We start from the raw sequence: 17,376 nt of genomic DNA, 5'->3' as shown, positions 1-17,376 counted from the left end.
AAATTAAGATAGATGTAAAGAGAATGAATTAAATAAATTTAGGATATAGATGAAAATGAATCAAAATTTCAGGGTATAAATTTGAAATAAATAAAAAAAAGGGCCACCAATGACTAAATAGAAACGCGCTGAGACTTGCGAAGACCAACTGGAGTAATGTCCCAAGTCTGTACGCTGCGTTTCATTAGTCCAGATCAGGGACCAAATCAGAAGTTAAATAAAATAAGTGAGGCGAAATTTAAAAGAAAGAAAAAAAAGGCAGATTAGGGCTAAATTAAGGGTCAAAAAAAAGGGGGACTAAAGTGGGAAATTTCCCATTTAAGGGAAACACGTGGATCCCCTTGGCTATGGGTCGAGTCGCGAAAGGGCACCCCTAAAACGGTGCCGTTTCGGCACTTAGATCACCCCTCAAAACGCTGCCGTTTTATAGCCTGATAAAAGACTAAAATTTTTTGTTTGTTTCATTTTTAGCCCTAGTATTTTTTAAAAAATAGCGAGGGTTCTTCTTGCTCTCTCCCTCTTTCTCTTCTCCTCTTAACCTCCCCATGGCCGGCCATGGGTTCATCGGAGGGTGTCTCCACACCCACACCGGCGGGCGGTGTTAGGTGAAACGGGCCCCCTTTCGATCCTTCTCCGAACGGGTACGGAATCGGGGCCTTCACGACTTGCGGTACCGCGAAGAGCGGAGGGGCCCCTCAGCTCCCTTTCTCTCCGTCACGGCCAATGGCCAAACCCCAGGGGGGTTCGGCGACCTACGGATCGACGAGAGCGTACCGGAGCACACCCTGAACAGCAAATCAAAGGTACTTTTTATTATTCTTATTTTTATTATTGTTTTGTGTGTAAAAAAATGAAAAAGAAATAAAGAAAAACAAATCTAAGTAAAAAAGGATGAAAATCGAAACTCAACAATTCGAAATCGTCTATTCTTTTAATTAATTTTTGTTTGGTCAATGTCCGTAAAAAAAAATTACAAAGGTGTATTTTGGCCTTTTAAAAGCCGATTCAAACGACCCTCTATTTCTATTTCCTTTGTCGTTTCTGCTTGTCTCTTTTGCTACTTTTGTGGCATTTAATTTGTAGCAGGTGTTAGAAGGCTCTCAGAAGTGCGTGGAACGGCCATGATAGAGGCGTGGTGGCTGAGGGGAGACCAACAGTTCGGCAGCAGCATGCTTGGGGCAAGGGCTGCTGCTGTTTTCTCTTCTCTGCAAAGGGCTAGGGTTTAGTTTGTTTGGGCTGTTTTGGGCCATAAAATGTTGGGCCACATATTTGTTGTAAATGGACTTAAAATTTGGGCTTTTTTATTTGGTTATTTGGGTTTTGTTTGTTTTATTATTCTAGGGCCAAAATTGGCTATTACACTATCGTAAAAATATACAATTTAATTTTGGCCTCTCATAAAAATTTCAAACTCGACCAGTGGGTGAGTTTGAAAGAAAAAAATAAAGAGAATGAAAGAAGGGAGAAAGGAAGGATAATAAACAAAAATGGATGTTTGTTTTTATTTTAATTTGTTGAGTTTAAAAGTATTGTAAATTTATATAATTTTTTATGTATATTTTGACATGTTTAGTTATTTATTCATATTAAATTTATGCTATTTTTGGATATCACATTTTATGTTTTTTTGTTGCAATATTAATTCACTTCATATTTTTCATAGTTTTCTCATTAAAATTAAATTAGATTAAAGTTTATGTTTGTATTCATGATTTTTATTGTATTTAACCATAAATTCACTTAAGATATTAAAATATAAAAAAAATCATTTAAATGAAATTTCATATATTCAATCTAAATTTTTTAATTTTAATTTTTAAATAATATTTTAAAATAATTATTTCACATGCTAGGATTGATTTATGATCCAGATTCAATAAAAAAAATTAAAAAATATTTAAAATATTTATTTTTATTTTTAGTTTAAATAGTGTATTTAAAATGGTTAAATTACAGGTTCACTTGCAAGTTATTTTGAAATAAGTATTAGATTTACTTATATTTTAAAATAAAAAATTAGTGAGCTGATTTTTTCTATCAAAGTAAATAAGATTATATATACTATACTTGTGGTTTGATTTATTTATTTATTGTATTTAATAGATTATATTTAAGATTCGTGATTGTTTTTTTCAATAATATTGTCTTCAAATAATGAATTTTTACATTTAATTTTTATACAAACCTGAATAATATTTTTATTATGGGGTAAACTATTAAAATAGTCACTTATGTTTGAAATGTTACGTTTTAGCCACTTACGTTATCGGGTTGTATCATTTTAGTCATCGAGTCACTTACGTTACGTTAAATAATCATTTTAAACAAAAATTTTATGTTACTTTATACAATCGGTCCCCTTATTTGTTCGTTTTGTGTAATTTAATTTTTTTCTTTCTTTTATGTTTTTTAACTTTACTTTTTTTTCTTTATTCTCCATTATCTTCTGTTTCTCCTTCTATTTTCCTCCTTTCTCCATTTCTTTTAACGTAGTTTTTCTATGTTTTCCATTTGTTAAAACTAGTCCCTGTACTTTCATTTTTTTGAACAATTTAATTTTTTGAGTGAGGCGAGCTTGTGGAATAGTTTTAACAAATGAAAAATATAGAAAAACTACGTTAAAAGAAATAAAGAATGGAAGAAAACAGAGGGAGAAGCAGAAGAGAATGAAAAACAAAATGAAAGTTAAAAGAACATAAAAGAAAAAATTAAATTGCTCAAAACGAAAAAAAATATAGGGACCAATTGTAGAATTTAACCTAAAATTTTCATTTGAAATAATAATTTAACGTGCCACGTCAGCTTACTATTACATTGTTAATGGCAATTAATGGCTTAGTGACTAAAATGTTACAACGTGATAACGTAAATGACTAAAACGTAACATTTCAAACATAAACGACTAAAATATAACTTGAGACAAATAAAAGTGACTATTTTGATAGTTTACCCTTTATTATATTTATAAATGATATATCTAAAAAACTTCATATATTAACTTGCATACTAATTTAATATTAGTACCGCTGTTAAAAATTATATTAAACTTAATTTTTTTTATACAAAATCTTACACTTAATTTTTATAACCAATAAAAAACAATTAATAATATATTAATAAAATTTTTACATTCGTTGAGGACTAACCAGAGATAGCCACTTATTAAGGTCACTGCAATTCACGCATTCTTCGACTATCTCATATTTTTCATCATCTGTTGTACCATTGCGTTCACATACCATAGCAACACGACGACATTTGGTGGTGCCGCCACAATCACGGGACCTGTTCTCTCCCCTCTAATTATGGCTACATCCTTACGTGGGACTCTCCAAACTCCATTGCGAACTTCCTCTAACCAGATTAATATTAATGGAACTCCGATACTTCCAAACATTGACTGTCGTTCGCAATTGAAATGGGAAAAACTGTTTCGAGGAAGTCTACACGGTCATTGGAAACTTGCACCCATACTAGTGCCGGTTGAGATTTACTTAACCAGTTCACTGTCTCGACTTGTTTATGAGTCAGATTATCCATACAGATATAAAAGTTCATTAAAAATTTGAGACGATTTTAATAAAAATATTAAGCTCGAAAAATAGGCTTAGGCAAAAAAAAAATACGCCCATTTAAAATATGGGTCGGCTCAGGTTTGAACATTCAATGCTCGAGCCTGGCCATTTTTAAGTTTGTAATACTTTATATTATGTTATTTTTATATATAATTTAGAACATATTAAAAAATAAACCTATACTAAATAGGAATAAATTATATTATGATGATCCTAAAAAGCATAATTTTTAGGCACCAATAAAATAGTGTCACGTCATTGAATTTTAAAGATAACAAAGTATTATTATACACTCATCTATATTTAATATTTTCTCCAACTTAATTTAACTTTAATTAAATTATTTAAAATAATTATTTTTTAAAATTATAAACAAACATTTTTTTCTTTTTCTACAAATTTTGATCATTTTGTTTTTCATTTTCATAAATTAATTTTTGAAAATTTTGTGCAACCAATGTAAAAAAAATAGTAATTTTTATGCAATTTTTTCTATGTCATTAACACATAATTTTGGTAATTATTTTACTGTGAACCCCGAACACAGAACCCTAAATCTTGAACTTGAACCTTAAACCTTAAATTTTGAACTATAAGGTTTAGGGTTTGGATTTAGAGTTTAAGGTTTAAGGTTTAATGTTCGAGATTTAAGGTTCAGAGTTCACGTTTAAGGGTTTAGGGTTACTGTTTATGAGTTTGAGGTTCATTGTTTAAAGATTCAAGGTTATAGGTTCGGGTTTAAGGTTTTAGGTTTTAGATTTAAGGCTTGGGATTTTATATTCGAGGTTCAGGATAAAAAATTACCAAATTATGTGTCAATGGCATAGAAAAAATTGATGAAATATAATTAAATAATTGAAAAAAACCATGAATAATACGGTGAGAAATGTCTATAAAAAATTTATCTATTGATGAGTGTATAATAATAATTTCATATATTCAAAATTTGATGATGTGGCAAATTTTTATTGGTGCCTAAAAACCTTAATTTTTAGGATCATTCTTATGTAAGTTATTCCCATACTAAATATATAATATTATTCTGGTGTAAATATCAAAAATAATGTTAAGATGATTATATAAAAAAATTAATAAATAAAAAATATATAAAATTATTAAATATTAAAATAAAATAAAATAAATATATTTTTAAAAAAAATTAAAATAACATATATAGACTTAAAATAAATTTAGATTTAAATCAAATTGAATTTAAACAAATATAAAATATATTAATATCGTACTTAAGTTCGATCTGACCCGTAAACACCTCTGCACTCAACAAATGTTGTATTGACAGCTCTACAATTTGGCTTGTCACATGTCTATTACTAAATCCTATAGAGAATGGCAGCAGTCTACTAATACCGTTATTAGACCTCTATGCTAATCTACTGTATTTTGGTTGTATTATGCTTCGGTTATATTTCTCCCCCAAAATATAAATAAAATATAATTATATCTAATAAAATTTAGTATAATTTTTTTACTTCCAATATGTTATAAATATAAAGCACTTTAAAATCTTGTTACACATAGCTCAAAGTTTCTGTTTAAAATAAAAAGTTTTGTTAAATTTATATGAATGATACGATTAAAATATTATAACGTGAGACAAAAAGTAAATTAAACTTAAACCCCACTTGTATTAAGAAAGATGTTTCGTCAAGCATTATACTAGTTTAAGTTCAACTTCTTTAATAAGTCTATCATCGTATCGTCATTTACCGATTAAATTTTAATTTAATTGAATGAATATTATTAATAATATAAGAGAATGTAAATTTAAATATACTAAAATATATTATTTTCATATTTATGAATTAAAAATAATTATAAGTAATTCTAAAATTTATAATAATTTCACCAACAGTAATATGCAATTAATATATAAGTATACATTTAATGACGCAGACAACTTTTCATTCATTTAAGGCTCTGCTTCAACTTTAAGCTTAACCCAACAACGTGTGCGCCCTTCTAACCAACCAAAATAACACAAGAAAAGCTGAGTTTTTTTTAAAATAATTTTCCATACAAAAACAAATTTAAATTTATCATTGTGGGCCAAGATTCTTTTTCAGATGATACATTCTATGTCTATTTTATTATAATATTTTTTTAATTAATATCACCAAATATATATATAATTTAATTATAAAATTAAAAAATCAATCTGAATTGGAGTATATATATCATTTTTTAAATATAGAATTTTTATTTTTAAAAAAATTAAAAATTATTGTAATTTTTTTTGAAATATACCAGTCCTAGTCCTACTGCATTTATTACAGTACATATAATTACTTGTTGACATTTGGTAAGAATTTTATTTTTAAAGTTGAGAAAAGAGCAGTTTTAGAAGGCCTTTTCATAGTTTGGGAAAGTAGATTAAAAAATGTAGAAGTAAATTATGATAATACACTTTTGACGGAATCACTTTTGGTTGATGGAAACGCTAATAGTAATTTAGTGGAGTTACATTTGTTACACTAACTTCTGGCCATATATTGAAGAATCATAATGAAATTGTCGATCATATGACTAAGTGTAATTTAACTTGAAATTTAAATTTATAATTACTTGAAGATGTAAAGTTTATTACTTACTGATCATAATATGTCCATGCCAAATATTAATTTGAGCTGGTTGATATATTCGTTTTATGCTTTCGGGAAAAAAATCTAAAGAAACCCTAAACTGTAATTACAATAGAAAAAAAAAAGTCACAAATAAACTAACGCATGGTCCTCACATCTAACATAATGTAATCCTTACACCAATATTTTTGAAGCTACGCCCAAGTTTGACTTGGTGGGAGATTTTAATTTTTAATTCAATTGATTTTATTTATATTTTTCTTTTGAAATTAAACATCTTTAATTTTTAATCCTTTTTAAAAATTTGACTACATTATTTATATAATATATTAATAAAAAAAGATTGATAGCAAAAGATAATAATTAAACTTTGATAATGAAGTCTATTTTAATAAAACAAACTTGGAAAAATATAAAAATTCTATGATATTTCATCTTATCGAAAATAAATTTGATGGAGGGTATATAAAAAGTGAAAATTTATATAAATATTTTAATTTTAATTGATTATGTTAATAATTTTTTTTAACATGCAAAAAAAAAAAAAAGGGCAAAAAGAAGAAAAAAATGGTAGGCAGTGAATAAAAGTGAAGGATGAGGATGAAAACGATAGAAGATTTTATAGTGTGGTTGTTCCATTCAGTTCTCAAGTGTCTCTCTCCCAATTCCTTACCCACACCTTTCCTTCGCTTCGATTAAAAATGGAGGACTAGACTCAGCATAATTATTACTATTTGTTAAATAAAGTGGTTGGCTTGGTTTACAGTTTTCATCTCTGGTTGCTCAGAGTTATCGATTGTTTTGGTTTGGGTTTTCATTTACTTCAACAGAAAGCAATGAGAAGTGGCAGAATTCAGAGCTCTGCTTCCTGCTCAGCCTCATCTTCTTCCACATTTCCTCATCCTCCATGCCTCTCCTCTGCTTCTCGCCATTGCAAGTTCCCTCGTCTGTATGTTCTTATCCACTTACACTGCCTTTTGGTTTTTTCATTCTTTTCTTTTTCTTTACCCTTAGTCTTTGTTTTCTTTGATACTTTGGAATGTTCCCAGACTGTCGCCTCGAGCTCTGTCTCTCTCTCAAAGGGTGTCCAGAAATTGCCTCGTCCCTGAGACATCTCAGTTTTCATTTTCTAAACAGTCCAGTACCAATAAGAAACGTTTGTTTCCCGTGAACGTGGGAGCTTTGGTGACTTCAAACACTGAAGCTATCTCCACTGGGCCTCTTGTTGCCGAGGAAAAGATTGGAGTGTTATTGTTGAACCTTGGAGGTCCCGAGACCCTTGATGATGTGCAGCCCTTCTTGTTTAACCTTTTTGCCGACCCGGTTCGTTGCATTATTTTGCTTCAATTTCTTCTTCTTTAGTAATTATTTTGACCCTTCTTCAAAATGATAACTAGTATATTACTCCCTTTCACACAGACAAGTACAATTGAGCTTATCATGTGAATGAAAAGAACATAGTTATACAAAAGAATCTCAAAATCAATTGGAAGTGTTGGAGAGATCCATCTTTAAGGCCACAACAAATCCTAAATGGCTGCATAACAGCACTTTTCGATTTGGGTATCATATTAAAAGTTTAGATCCTTTGTTTCAAGTTTTACTTGCTTTGCTGTGCTACTAAGTTCATCATGAGCCAAAAAATGTAGTTATATTAAGGCTGTGGTTTCTTAGTATGGTGGATCAAGTACTGCAGCACTTCTTAAAAGAACTTGAACAGCCCTAGATTCTTGTTTTCATATGTAAAAGAAGAGATTAATACAGTTATCTCATAACCTCTATTTACAAGAAGATCCTTAGCTATTTCCACGTCTAGTTGCCAAAAAATTGAATTTGGTAATATCTTTTCCCTCTAATCAAAGTTACTTAGACAATTTTTTCATTCCGTTCTGTTTCGGACAGGATATTATACGGCTACCGAGGTTGTTCCGTTTTTTGCAAAAGCCGTTGGCACAATTTATATCTGTTCTTAGAGCACCTAAGAGCAAGGAAGGCTATGCTTCGATTGGTGGTGGTTCTCCTCTTCGACGAATAACTGATGATCAGGCACGATTGCTTTTGTTATCATTACGGTTTCTTGTGGACACATTTATATGTTATAAAACCTACCATTTTCAGTTTACTACGATGCTCATTAAGTAATGTGGAAGAGAAAAAATCAAAATAGCACCTGAACTATTCTGAAGTAATTTTGAGGCATTTGAGTACGTCACCATGCACAGATATGTGCATAAACATTCACTTTTTGCTAATTCTTTTATACTGTTACCTGATGTTACCTTTAATGGTAATGTTTTATTCCCTTCCCCCCCTCAATAAGTTCTGTCAGAGACGTGTATCCTTTATCTTGCAACCTTGACTCACAGAGTTTTAGAAATTTTAAAATGAATTTAATTAAACATTGGAACTGGTAATGGAAACTATCAACCTAGAGCGTACTGCTTCTAGTTTTGACTTTTATAGCTCTGTTCATTGTGACAGCCAATTAATTTTTTAAAATATATTGTTTTATATGTAACTGAAAAAATTGACAAGTCCAAATTGTGTAAATCGATTAATTGTCATTTCTAGAGTTTATTTGTTTATGGTTGGATTTTAACTTCTTCCTTAATAGAGTAGATATATAATTGGCATTGTTTTGGCTGATGGTTTGGATGATTCCTAGGCTATCAAAAGGGAAATATATAGCTTAAGCAATCCTGATCTGCTTCATGTTAGTATCTCTTCTACCAGTCTTTAATATGTATCGCCTATCATGATTCATTTCAGGCTGAAGAATTAAGAAAGTCACTTTGGGCGAAAGATGTCCCTGCAAAAGTGTACGTTGGTATGCGTTACTGGCATCCATTCACTGAAGAAGCAATTGAGCAGGTATTTGGTTAGTTTTAGTCTTTTTCTTGGATGGCTGAAACTCTGATGTGTTTGCCTTCTCTTATTTTATTAATCCACTTCTATTTCTTTTCCACTTGACTTTGGGCATGTCAATGATATTTGAAACTTTGTACTTGACAGAACTTCATTCTGATGGTAATTTACAATCAGAATGTGATGTATCATATATATATGTATATATATTCAAATAAACAATCACATGGGTCTTTGGAAATTTGAAGGCTCTTCCTAGATCCTCCATATGGTGTTTTGTATCCCAAATTAATGTTAGTTCATATTGGCTAACACATGTCAGAAAACTAACTTTTGATGTTCTTCTGTCTATTGCCACCTCCTAATATTGGGACGGAACAGTGAAAAGTAATTATTGGATTTATTTGTGTAAGTAATGAATTTGAAGTTTGAACTATATTTAAGGATGGCCCAATATGCGTGTTTCCTTGTGTTGTTTTCCTGCTTGTTTGATGAGGACTGAAGAAGGATGGTGTATATGCAGATGCTGTATGTCTCCTGAAGCAGTTAACTTTAGTCTCCGATTTGAAATCATTTGAACTTGTTGGATGAGGGCACTGCTTTACGTTTTTGAAGTTTCATGATGAGCTTTTTTTCAATCTTGATTCGATATGAAATTTCTTTAATATTTTTCCTGATGCAGAAGTAAGTGAAAAATCACCAAAGTATTGTTTAAGTATTGTAATGTTTCAACTGTAAGCTATTATTTCTATGTTCACATTTTAAACCTTACTTTTTAAATTTATGGGTTGCAACTATATGAATGCTTTATAATTAGATTAAACTGACTTGAGGTTAGGTGTCTGCTTGTTTTCTTCTATTCTTAAAACGAGTCCACTTTTTCACAGATAATATTGCTTTTATATAAAAGTATATATGTATATAGTTTCATTCAGGTATTACTTATAATGATCTGCTTGTTTCTTTTGGTAGTTCTGCTGTCCTTTTTCCCTCTGCCTTTTCTTATTTGAACCTTGATTCTGGTGATACATAATTATTTTTACTTTCCTCCTAACAATAATGTAGATAAAAAAGGATGGAATAACAAAGCTTGTTGTACTTCCACTTTATCCTCAATTTTCAATATCAACTAGCGGTTCAAGCCTTCGACTCTTGGAAAGTATATTTCGGTGAGGAAGAAGGACACTTTTCTTGCATTGCTTGATGTAATCTTAAAATATAATCTTAAACTCCTCTGACCATGTCATCAATTGGTTCATCAGCGATGATGAGTATCTAGTGAACATGCAGCATACAGTCATACCTTCTTGGTATCAACGTGAAGGATATATAAAATCTATGGCAAATTTAATTGAAAAGAGTTGCAAAAGTTTGACCGTCCTGAAAAGGTATGTCCTTAAAACCTTTTCTGTAATCTTGTTGACTGAGTTTTGGCAATTTTTTCTTTCATGGCTGGTCATTATCTGAATTAATACGTGAGGTAGTTGTGCTATTTACTTTTTGATTTTCACGTCAGAAGAAAGGTTGTTGAAGTTGAACCTAAATTTTGTATGGAACTGATGCAGTGTTCCTAGTGAGTTTCTAATTCTCTTGTCAAGTTTTGCTTCACTGTATAGTACTTGAAACTTGGAAGCTACCTCATGACAATCCTGAATGGATGTGGTTCACTTCCTCTTGATCATCAGAAAATTATCCTTCTGAAGTTGAGGAATGCTATTTTGAGTAAGCAAATAAGCACAGCCAGTTAAAATCTTACCTTTAAAAATGGTTTTCAAACTATTGACCTTTTGCATTATTGGATTTTAGTATTATTACTCATGGGAATTGCCTGGTTATTGTTGGTTTGTAAATATCTTACATGGTTAGCTTTATTTGTACCAAAAAGGAGGAAAAAAAAAGAGCTTGGTTTATTACTTGTGCAATATAATGAGGAGAAATAAGTCCCCGGCAATTAAATCTATCTTTTGTCTAAGAATGTAGTCTATTTTGCCAAAATTGCCTATTGCAGAAATTTAACGAATGTTGGAAATTTTAGCTCAAGCAGTTGGATTTGTTATTTCTGTTTTATAATATGGCCACATAGCAAGAATATTGGTTAGTAATTGATTGCTAAAAGCACACATATTAAGTTTTGGAGTGTTTGATTCTCTTGCTTGAAATAAAACTTCCATGCAGCAGTGAGATAGATATTGTTGCCTAGATGCTCAGGCTAAGCCTTTGGACGATGGGGGTTAAAGTTACTAGTTTCTATTTATTTTAAGACAGATCAAGAAAACAAAGTGGATCATATATTTTGTATATGTTCTCAGCCTAAGTGAGTTTATCATAGCTTTGAAATTTCTTGTGTTTATTAAAAGAATAGTTATGCTGTTAAATACAAACAGTTTTTTTTTCTTTAGCACTTTTATGCCTTTTGTTAATACTAGCAGAAATTAGCTTAAGCAATCTGTTATAAAGTAATTGTTTGGGAATATATAACTAAAATCTTGAATGTGGCTGAATGAACAAGGATTACTGTCAAAAATTTGCATGTTGTCTGTTGATGGTGAAAAATGAAATCTCCAAAATTTATGTAGCCCAGTACGAAATGTCTAGTGAATAGCTTGTCTGCAATAACGCAGGAAAGCGGCTACTTGGTTAAAAGGAACCTGAGGTAAATGTTGGAGAGGTCAAGCTTATTGATGTGTAAATAATGCATAGGAAATCTTAAGGTATAGTTCTGGGTAAAGAAGATTTCTTATTCTTGGGATGTTGTGGGGTCAATTTCTGAAAATCTTCTTACCAACAGTCTTTTCTAGTGGTGGGATTTCAAAGGGTTTTCATTGAGAATCTGATGCTACATGTTAAATTATAAATTTTTGAAATATGCTACTGACCTTTACCGTGGTAAGTCTGTCATAGGAGGCATCACTGCTACCCATGTTCAGTTTTTTAGAGTTAAATATGTCATCTCCAAGGACAAGTCAAATTTCAATGGCTGGGGCTTTTGTATTCGTAGAAGGTATCAATCATCTTGAAGGCCTGGAGAATCGGAAACTCTGATGACCATTCGATTATGATATTATAGTGTCCCTCTTGATCTCTCCAGCAATAGCCCTCACTCATTATCTCTGCCAGAGCTACGGTTTATTAGTTATTAAAATATCTTCAGAAATTTGTACATTAAGACTGTAAGCAGCATAATAATACATGAAAAAGTTCCTGTTTCTGATTACTAAAGTTTGATTTTGGTCTTGGTTGACTAGTCAAAATCATGAACTCTTTGAAATGTTGAACATGTCTTCTTGTCATCTGAATTTGCACGGGTAGATAGCAGTTTTGCATTTGATTCCTGCCTTTTTGGCTTCTTAGCTTTGGCCTTTCTATTGTGCCTATTTTTTAGAATATTTGAGAACCAGATTTTAATTGCAAGTTAGTTTGAAATCATTATGTATTTACTGGGGTGTCTAGTGACCTCTTCCTTTCATTTTTGTTGTCTATTTATTTACATTTAAAGAATCCTGTAGCACGAAATAAGAAACTGTGTTTCTCTTGATATTATTCTCTATTAAAGCTCTTGAACTTTTAGTGATCACGTGGGAAGTTTCTTTGGCTGTGTGTGGTGAAGAGGGCCTTGGCTATTATCCTGTTGCAAGATGCAATTTTTTCTTAGATTTGTGCTTCCTTGATTTTTTAGTTATTTAGGTGCTTTTGCCTATCCAAAATTTAAAATTTGTCACCTTACAATAAATCTGCATATTAAATGAGAGTACATGTTACAGGTGGTAATATTTTTTAGTGCACACGGGGTGCCACTTGCGTATGTAGAAGAGGCAGGTGATCCTTATAAGGCAGAGATGGAAGAATGTGTGGACTTGATAATAGAGGAATTAGAGAAGAGGAAGATCACTAATGCATACACTCTTGCTTATCAGGTACTTCTTGTTGGCATATTACTCCTGACTCATGTATTTCACTTCCTAATTTTCAAGTTATGGGTTTTTGATATGTGCGAAGTCTGGATTCTGGAATTATGTGGATGGGTAGTAAAGTCCCAATGTAAAAATGCTTACAAAGATTCTAATTTTCTCTTCAGAAGATGCCTGTGCTGTTGGGATAATGCTGTGGCTAAATGTAATTTTCACTTGTTGCAATATTATTTACTTTGATGAGGGCTAATACTCAGTATAAATAAGCCTCTACTGTACTTATATTGACATTATTCCATGAATTCAGCTACCAGCCATTGCTGTTGTTGTAATTAATCTAGATTTACAGAAATGGTTGGATTTTATCCTTGCTAAGATGTCTAACCCTTTCCAAAAGCGCTTTGAAGAGCTAGTTAAATAGCATTCAACAATTTTGAATATGATGGAGGACAAGACTTCATAAAAGCTTATAATGAGTGGATAAAAGGGTAGACTAGCATTTGTTTGCAGCAATGAGAGGATAAAGGATTAATGATGAACTGTGTTCTCTGGGGATTCAAACTCACTTCCTTTTTGCTTACATGTCTGGAAAGCCTTAATAGGAATTTTTTTTTTTTGGGACTTAACAATTGAAATTGAGTCTTATTTGGGAAAGGAAGAAAGAATTCTACTATTCTTTTGGAAATTTATTGCCACAACTCATGACAATACTTAAAGCATAAATGAAATTTATCATCCATAGTCTTATAGATACTCTACAGTCTGAAATTTCTAGTGTCAGAAAAAAAAAAAAAAAAAAACAACCTGAAGACAATGTACCCTATAACTATATTTGACTTTGAAGTTAATTAAAGTTGCCTTACGATTCTCTGTCAGCTACTGGTTGTTTCCGTTACATTTCTACTTTATATGAGTATAGATATTTTTAGATTTTTAGTAGTTGTTGTTCCTCTTTAGAGGGGTTTTGGTTTTAGGTTCAAACCTTTACTCCCCTTCAGACTTCCTCTCTGTGTTTCAAAAACTATAGAAATCTATTTGTTGAACTAATGATAAATTTTTGGTTGTTTTGAATGAGTCACTTTGTGTATTGGTAGTAACCTTCTTTTGGTGGATCTATGTTGGGTCTCACTGAATTTGTGAAGCTGGTCAGGTTGGGATTCTCAGGTTTTATGGTTGCAAAAAGTATTTATTGTTCCATAAATACGAATTAGGTTAGGTTGGAGTTTATGATGATCAAGGGTTTCCACCCCCGACTTAATGTGTGTTTTATATCTCCTAACCTTTATCTTTCCCACAAGATTTTACTTGTAACATATCTTGAACAAATTTTCTATGGTGCCTTCTTTTCTTAAAGGTTGGTTAATGTTCCTGCAGAGCAGAGTTGGGCCTGTGGAATGGTTGAAGCCCTACACTGATGACACAATAGTTGACCTAGGGCGAAAAGGAGTTAAAGGTCTTCTGGCTGTACCAATTAGGTACTATGATTATCACAGTGATGATATATGAAATCCAATAGCTTCTAGTTCCAATTTTTCTAGCTATGTGTATGTTGCATTTTACATTATGTCATAACTTCTCTGGCTTTTGAAGATGTAGTATTGATTATCCAAGCAAAATATGAAGTCATAGTGTCTTTTCAAAATTTTGAGGTTTGACGCACTGCTTCTTAGGCCAGTATTGAAACTCTTGAAGAGATTAATGTTGAGTATAAAGAGTTGGATTCACAAGGGAACTAGGATCTCATAATAATGTAATGACATCACACAGCTCCTATTTGACTTCTTCTAGCCATAAGTGTTGCATATTTTGTTGAATCAACATTTCTGCCTTGGCCTGCTAAAACTTTGATATTTGATTCACAGCTTTGTCAGCGAGCATATTGAAACTCTTGAAGAGATTGATGTTGAGTATAAAGAGTTGGCTTTAGAATCCGGTATACAAAATTGGGGTCGTGTTCCTGCATTAGGATGTGAACCAATGTTCATTTCAGACTTGGCAGATGCTGTAATTGAGAGTCTTCCATATGTTGGAGCTATGGCAGTTTCAAATCTTGAAGCTAGACAGGTACCTTGAAGCTTTCCAGTTTCCACCAATGTTATTGTGTTGTTTCACTTGCATAAAACCACCGTAGTTTACCAATCATTGTTTTGGTTGAGTGGGAGATGTGTTTGTTTTCTGTGCAGTCATTAGTTCCACTTGGAAGTGTGGAAGAGTTATTGGCAACTTATGATTCGCAACGAAGGGAGCTCCCAGCACCGGTGACCGTTTGGGAATGGGGTTGGACAAAAAGTGCTGAAACTTGGAATGGCAGAGCAGCCATGCTGGCAGTGCTTGTGCTGCTGCTACTGGAGGTCACAACTGGAGAGGGATTTCTGCACCAGTGGGGAATATTGCCGTTGTTCCACTAAATCCGACACACACTCTCTCTCTCTGTGCCTGAAAAGTATAAATTTTGATAAGCAACAAAGCTATATAGCATTCTAATAGAGCATATTTTAATAGGGAAAGTATATTGGGATTGGATGCTGAGATTTTAATATTTAATTAAATCCATTGGTCACACACTGATTCGGGGAATAGTTTTAAGACTTTACTTGAGACACAAGCAGCCGTGCATGGTAATTTGTTGTGACTTTACCTGTTATGGAGGTTGCATTCCTTATTATGGCAGTAGTAATATAATCGATATATTGTAATGATCTTTACTTGTTATGGTAATAAAATAATTTGCTTTTCTTCTATCATATTTGTCGAAATTATTTTTTGAAAACGGAAATCGACTTTGTTTAAAGACGAAAATCAAAACAGGAGTCGCTACCGATTTTTATTTGGTGTGATCGGATCACCTTTGTTTTAATAAAACAATTTTAGTTTACTAAAATGGCATTTTGGTCCACGAAATTCAAGAGAATAAGTTCGGGAGTCGGTTACGTGTGAGGAAGGATTAACACCCTCGACACGCCCAAAAATTGGTACCGAATTGATTAGTTAGTGTCTTAATGTTGAAAATTGAAAATCGGGAATGGATTTGAAATACGATCCTTTTTTATTAACATCGATTTTAAAATTCTTGAATTAGCTCAAAACAATTGCTTAAAGATTTCCTTATCCCGAGATATCGGAGTATCACATCCCGTAAGTTAGGACACAATACCATGAATTCCCGAGCGCAAGGTCGTCTTTTAATTTAAATAAGAATTTCATGTGTTTTAAAACTTGAAAAGGATATTTGACTATTTAGAAACAACGAGAAAATCGAAACCCCGTAAGTTAGGGCACAATTCCTCGATGTTCCAAAATGCAAAACATTGCCTTATTTGGAAAATTTCGTTTTTGAATAGTAGCGAATACAATATTTAAACGACGTGTATTAGTTATTTAGGTTAGAATAAAGCGATTTGTTGGATAAATGTATTGGGGTCTAATTTGAGGCAATGATATGAAATGAAGTATAGTGCGACAAAGAACAATGATTCATGCATAAAGTATTCTACAAGCTCATGGCAATAAAATGAATACGAGTAAGCAAATTAACATACATGCAATAACAATAATTTCACAACATACATTATTTAACATTAAGCTTAATAAATATAGAAATGAAGTAATAGTACAAAACAAATTAAATCAAATAATAAAATAATCTTAAATATAAAATATATATGTAAAGGGTTTAAAATAAATACTAGAAAAGCAACTTAAAGTAAATGATAAAAAATAATTTAAAATCATTAATGAAAATTCTAAAATAAATAATACATAAAAATAAATTTAAAACAAATAATATGCATAGTATATTAAAAAAAAAACAACTTAACCTAAATATATATATATAATAATGTATAAAGAGTTTAAGATAAAAACATATGGTAATTTGAAAATAAATGATCTATACAAAAGGAAGTTTAAGAATAAACATTGTATAAAATTAAAATAATAAGCTGTTCAAAAATAATATATAAAAAGGATTTTAAAATAAACTAATAAATAACAATGTGAAGTGATGAACATGTATATAATAATTCAAAATGATCTGTGTAAAAAGTTTAAAATAAATGATATGTAAGATAATTTAAGATAAATAATAGAAATAAGTTTAAAATGAATATTATGTAGTAATAAATCTAAAATAAGTAATATACAAAACATTTAGAAAGGGTATATATAAAAACAGATAACACATATAAGAATTTGGAAGTAATAACATACAAAAAAAAATTTAAAATACATAATAAAACAATTTAAAATGGATAATACATATAATAGATTTAAAATAAACAATGGATAAAACAATTTAAAGTGTACAGTGCATGAAATAATATATCTAAAGCAATTTAAAACAATATAATATACGAAATTTAAGATAAATAAAAACAGTTTAACAGGAATAAATAAATAAAAAGTCCAGATTTATAGGAAAAAAAAGGA

The 17,376-nt window shown here is 31.1% G+C and overlaps 1 protein-coding gene and 1 long non-coding RNA gene across 2 annotated transcripts; both read left to right on the top strand.

The window, feature by feature from the left end:
• The first annotated feature begins 243 nt into the window (after positions 1-243).
• On the top strand, positions 244-1,359 carry LOC107941130 (uncharacterized). The gene is made up of 2 exons (XR_001695552.2): positions 244-803; positions 1,087-1,359. It is a non-coding gene; the product is annotated as an uncharacterized lncRNA (long non-coding RNA).
• A 5,410-nt stretch (positions 1,360-6,769) lies between these two features.
• LOC107941132 (ferrochelatase-2, chloroplastic) lies at positions 6,770-15,689 on the top strand. The gene is given in 11 exon segments (XM_016874669.2): positions 6,770-7,124; positions 7,225-7,498; positions 8,078-8,221; positions 8,945-9,046; positions 10,106-10,209; positions 10,303-10,406; positions 10,409-10,428; positions 12,802-12,954; positions 14,323-14,423; positions 14,811-15,012; positions 15,132-15,689. Coding segments are annotated over 11 exon segments (1,542 nt in total). The 5' UTR covers positions 6,770-7,011; the 3' UTR covers positions 15,357-15,689.
• Positions 15,690-17,376: the final 1,687 nt, after the last annotated feature.

This window comes from Gossypium hirsutum, chromosome A05 (genome assembly GCF_007990345.1).
Source record: "Gossypium hirsutum isolate 1008001.06 chromosome A05, Gossypium_hirsutum_v2.1, whole genome shotgun sequence".
NCBI lineage: Eukaryota > Viridiplantae > Streptophyta > Magnoliopsida > Malvales > Malvaceae > Gossypium > Gossypium hirsutum.
The sequence above is the reverse complement of the archived record's forward strand: the minus strand, read 5'-3'. Positions and strand labels throughout refer to the sequence as shown.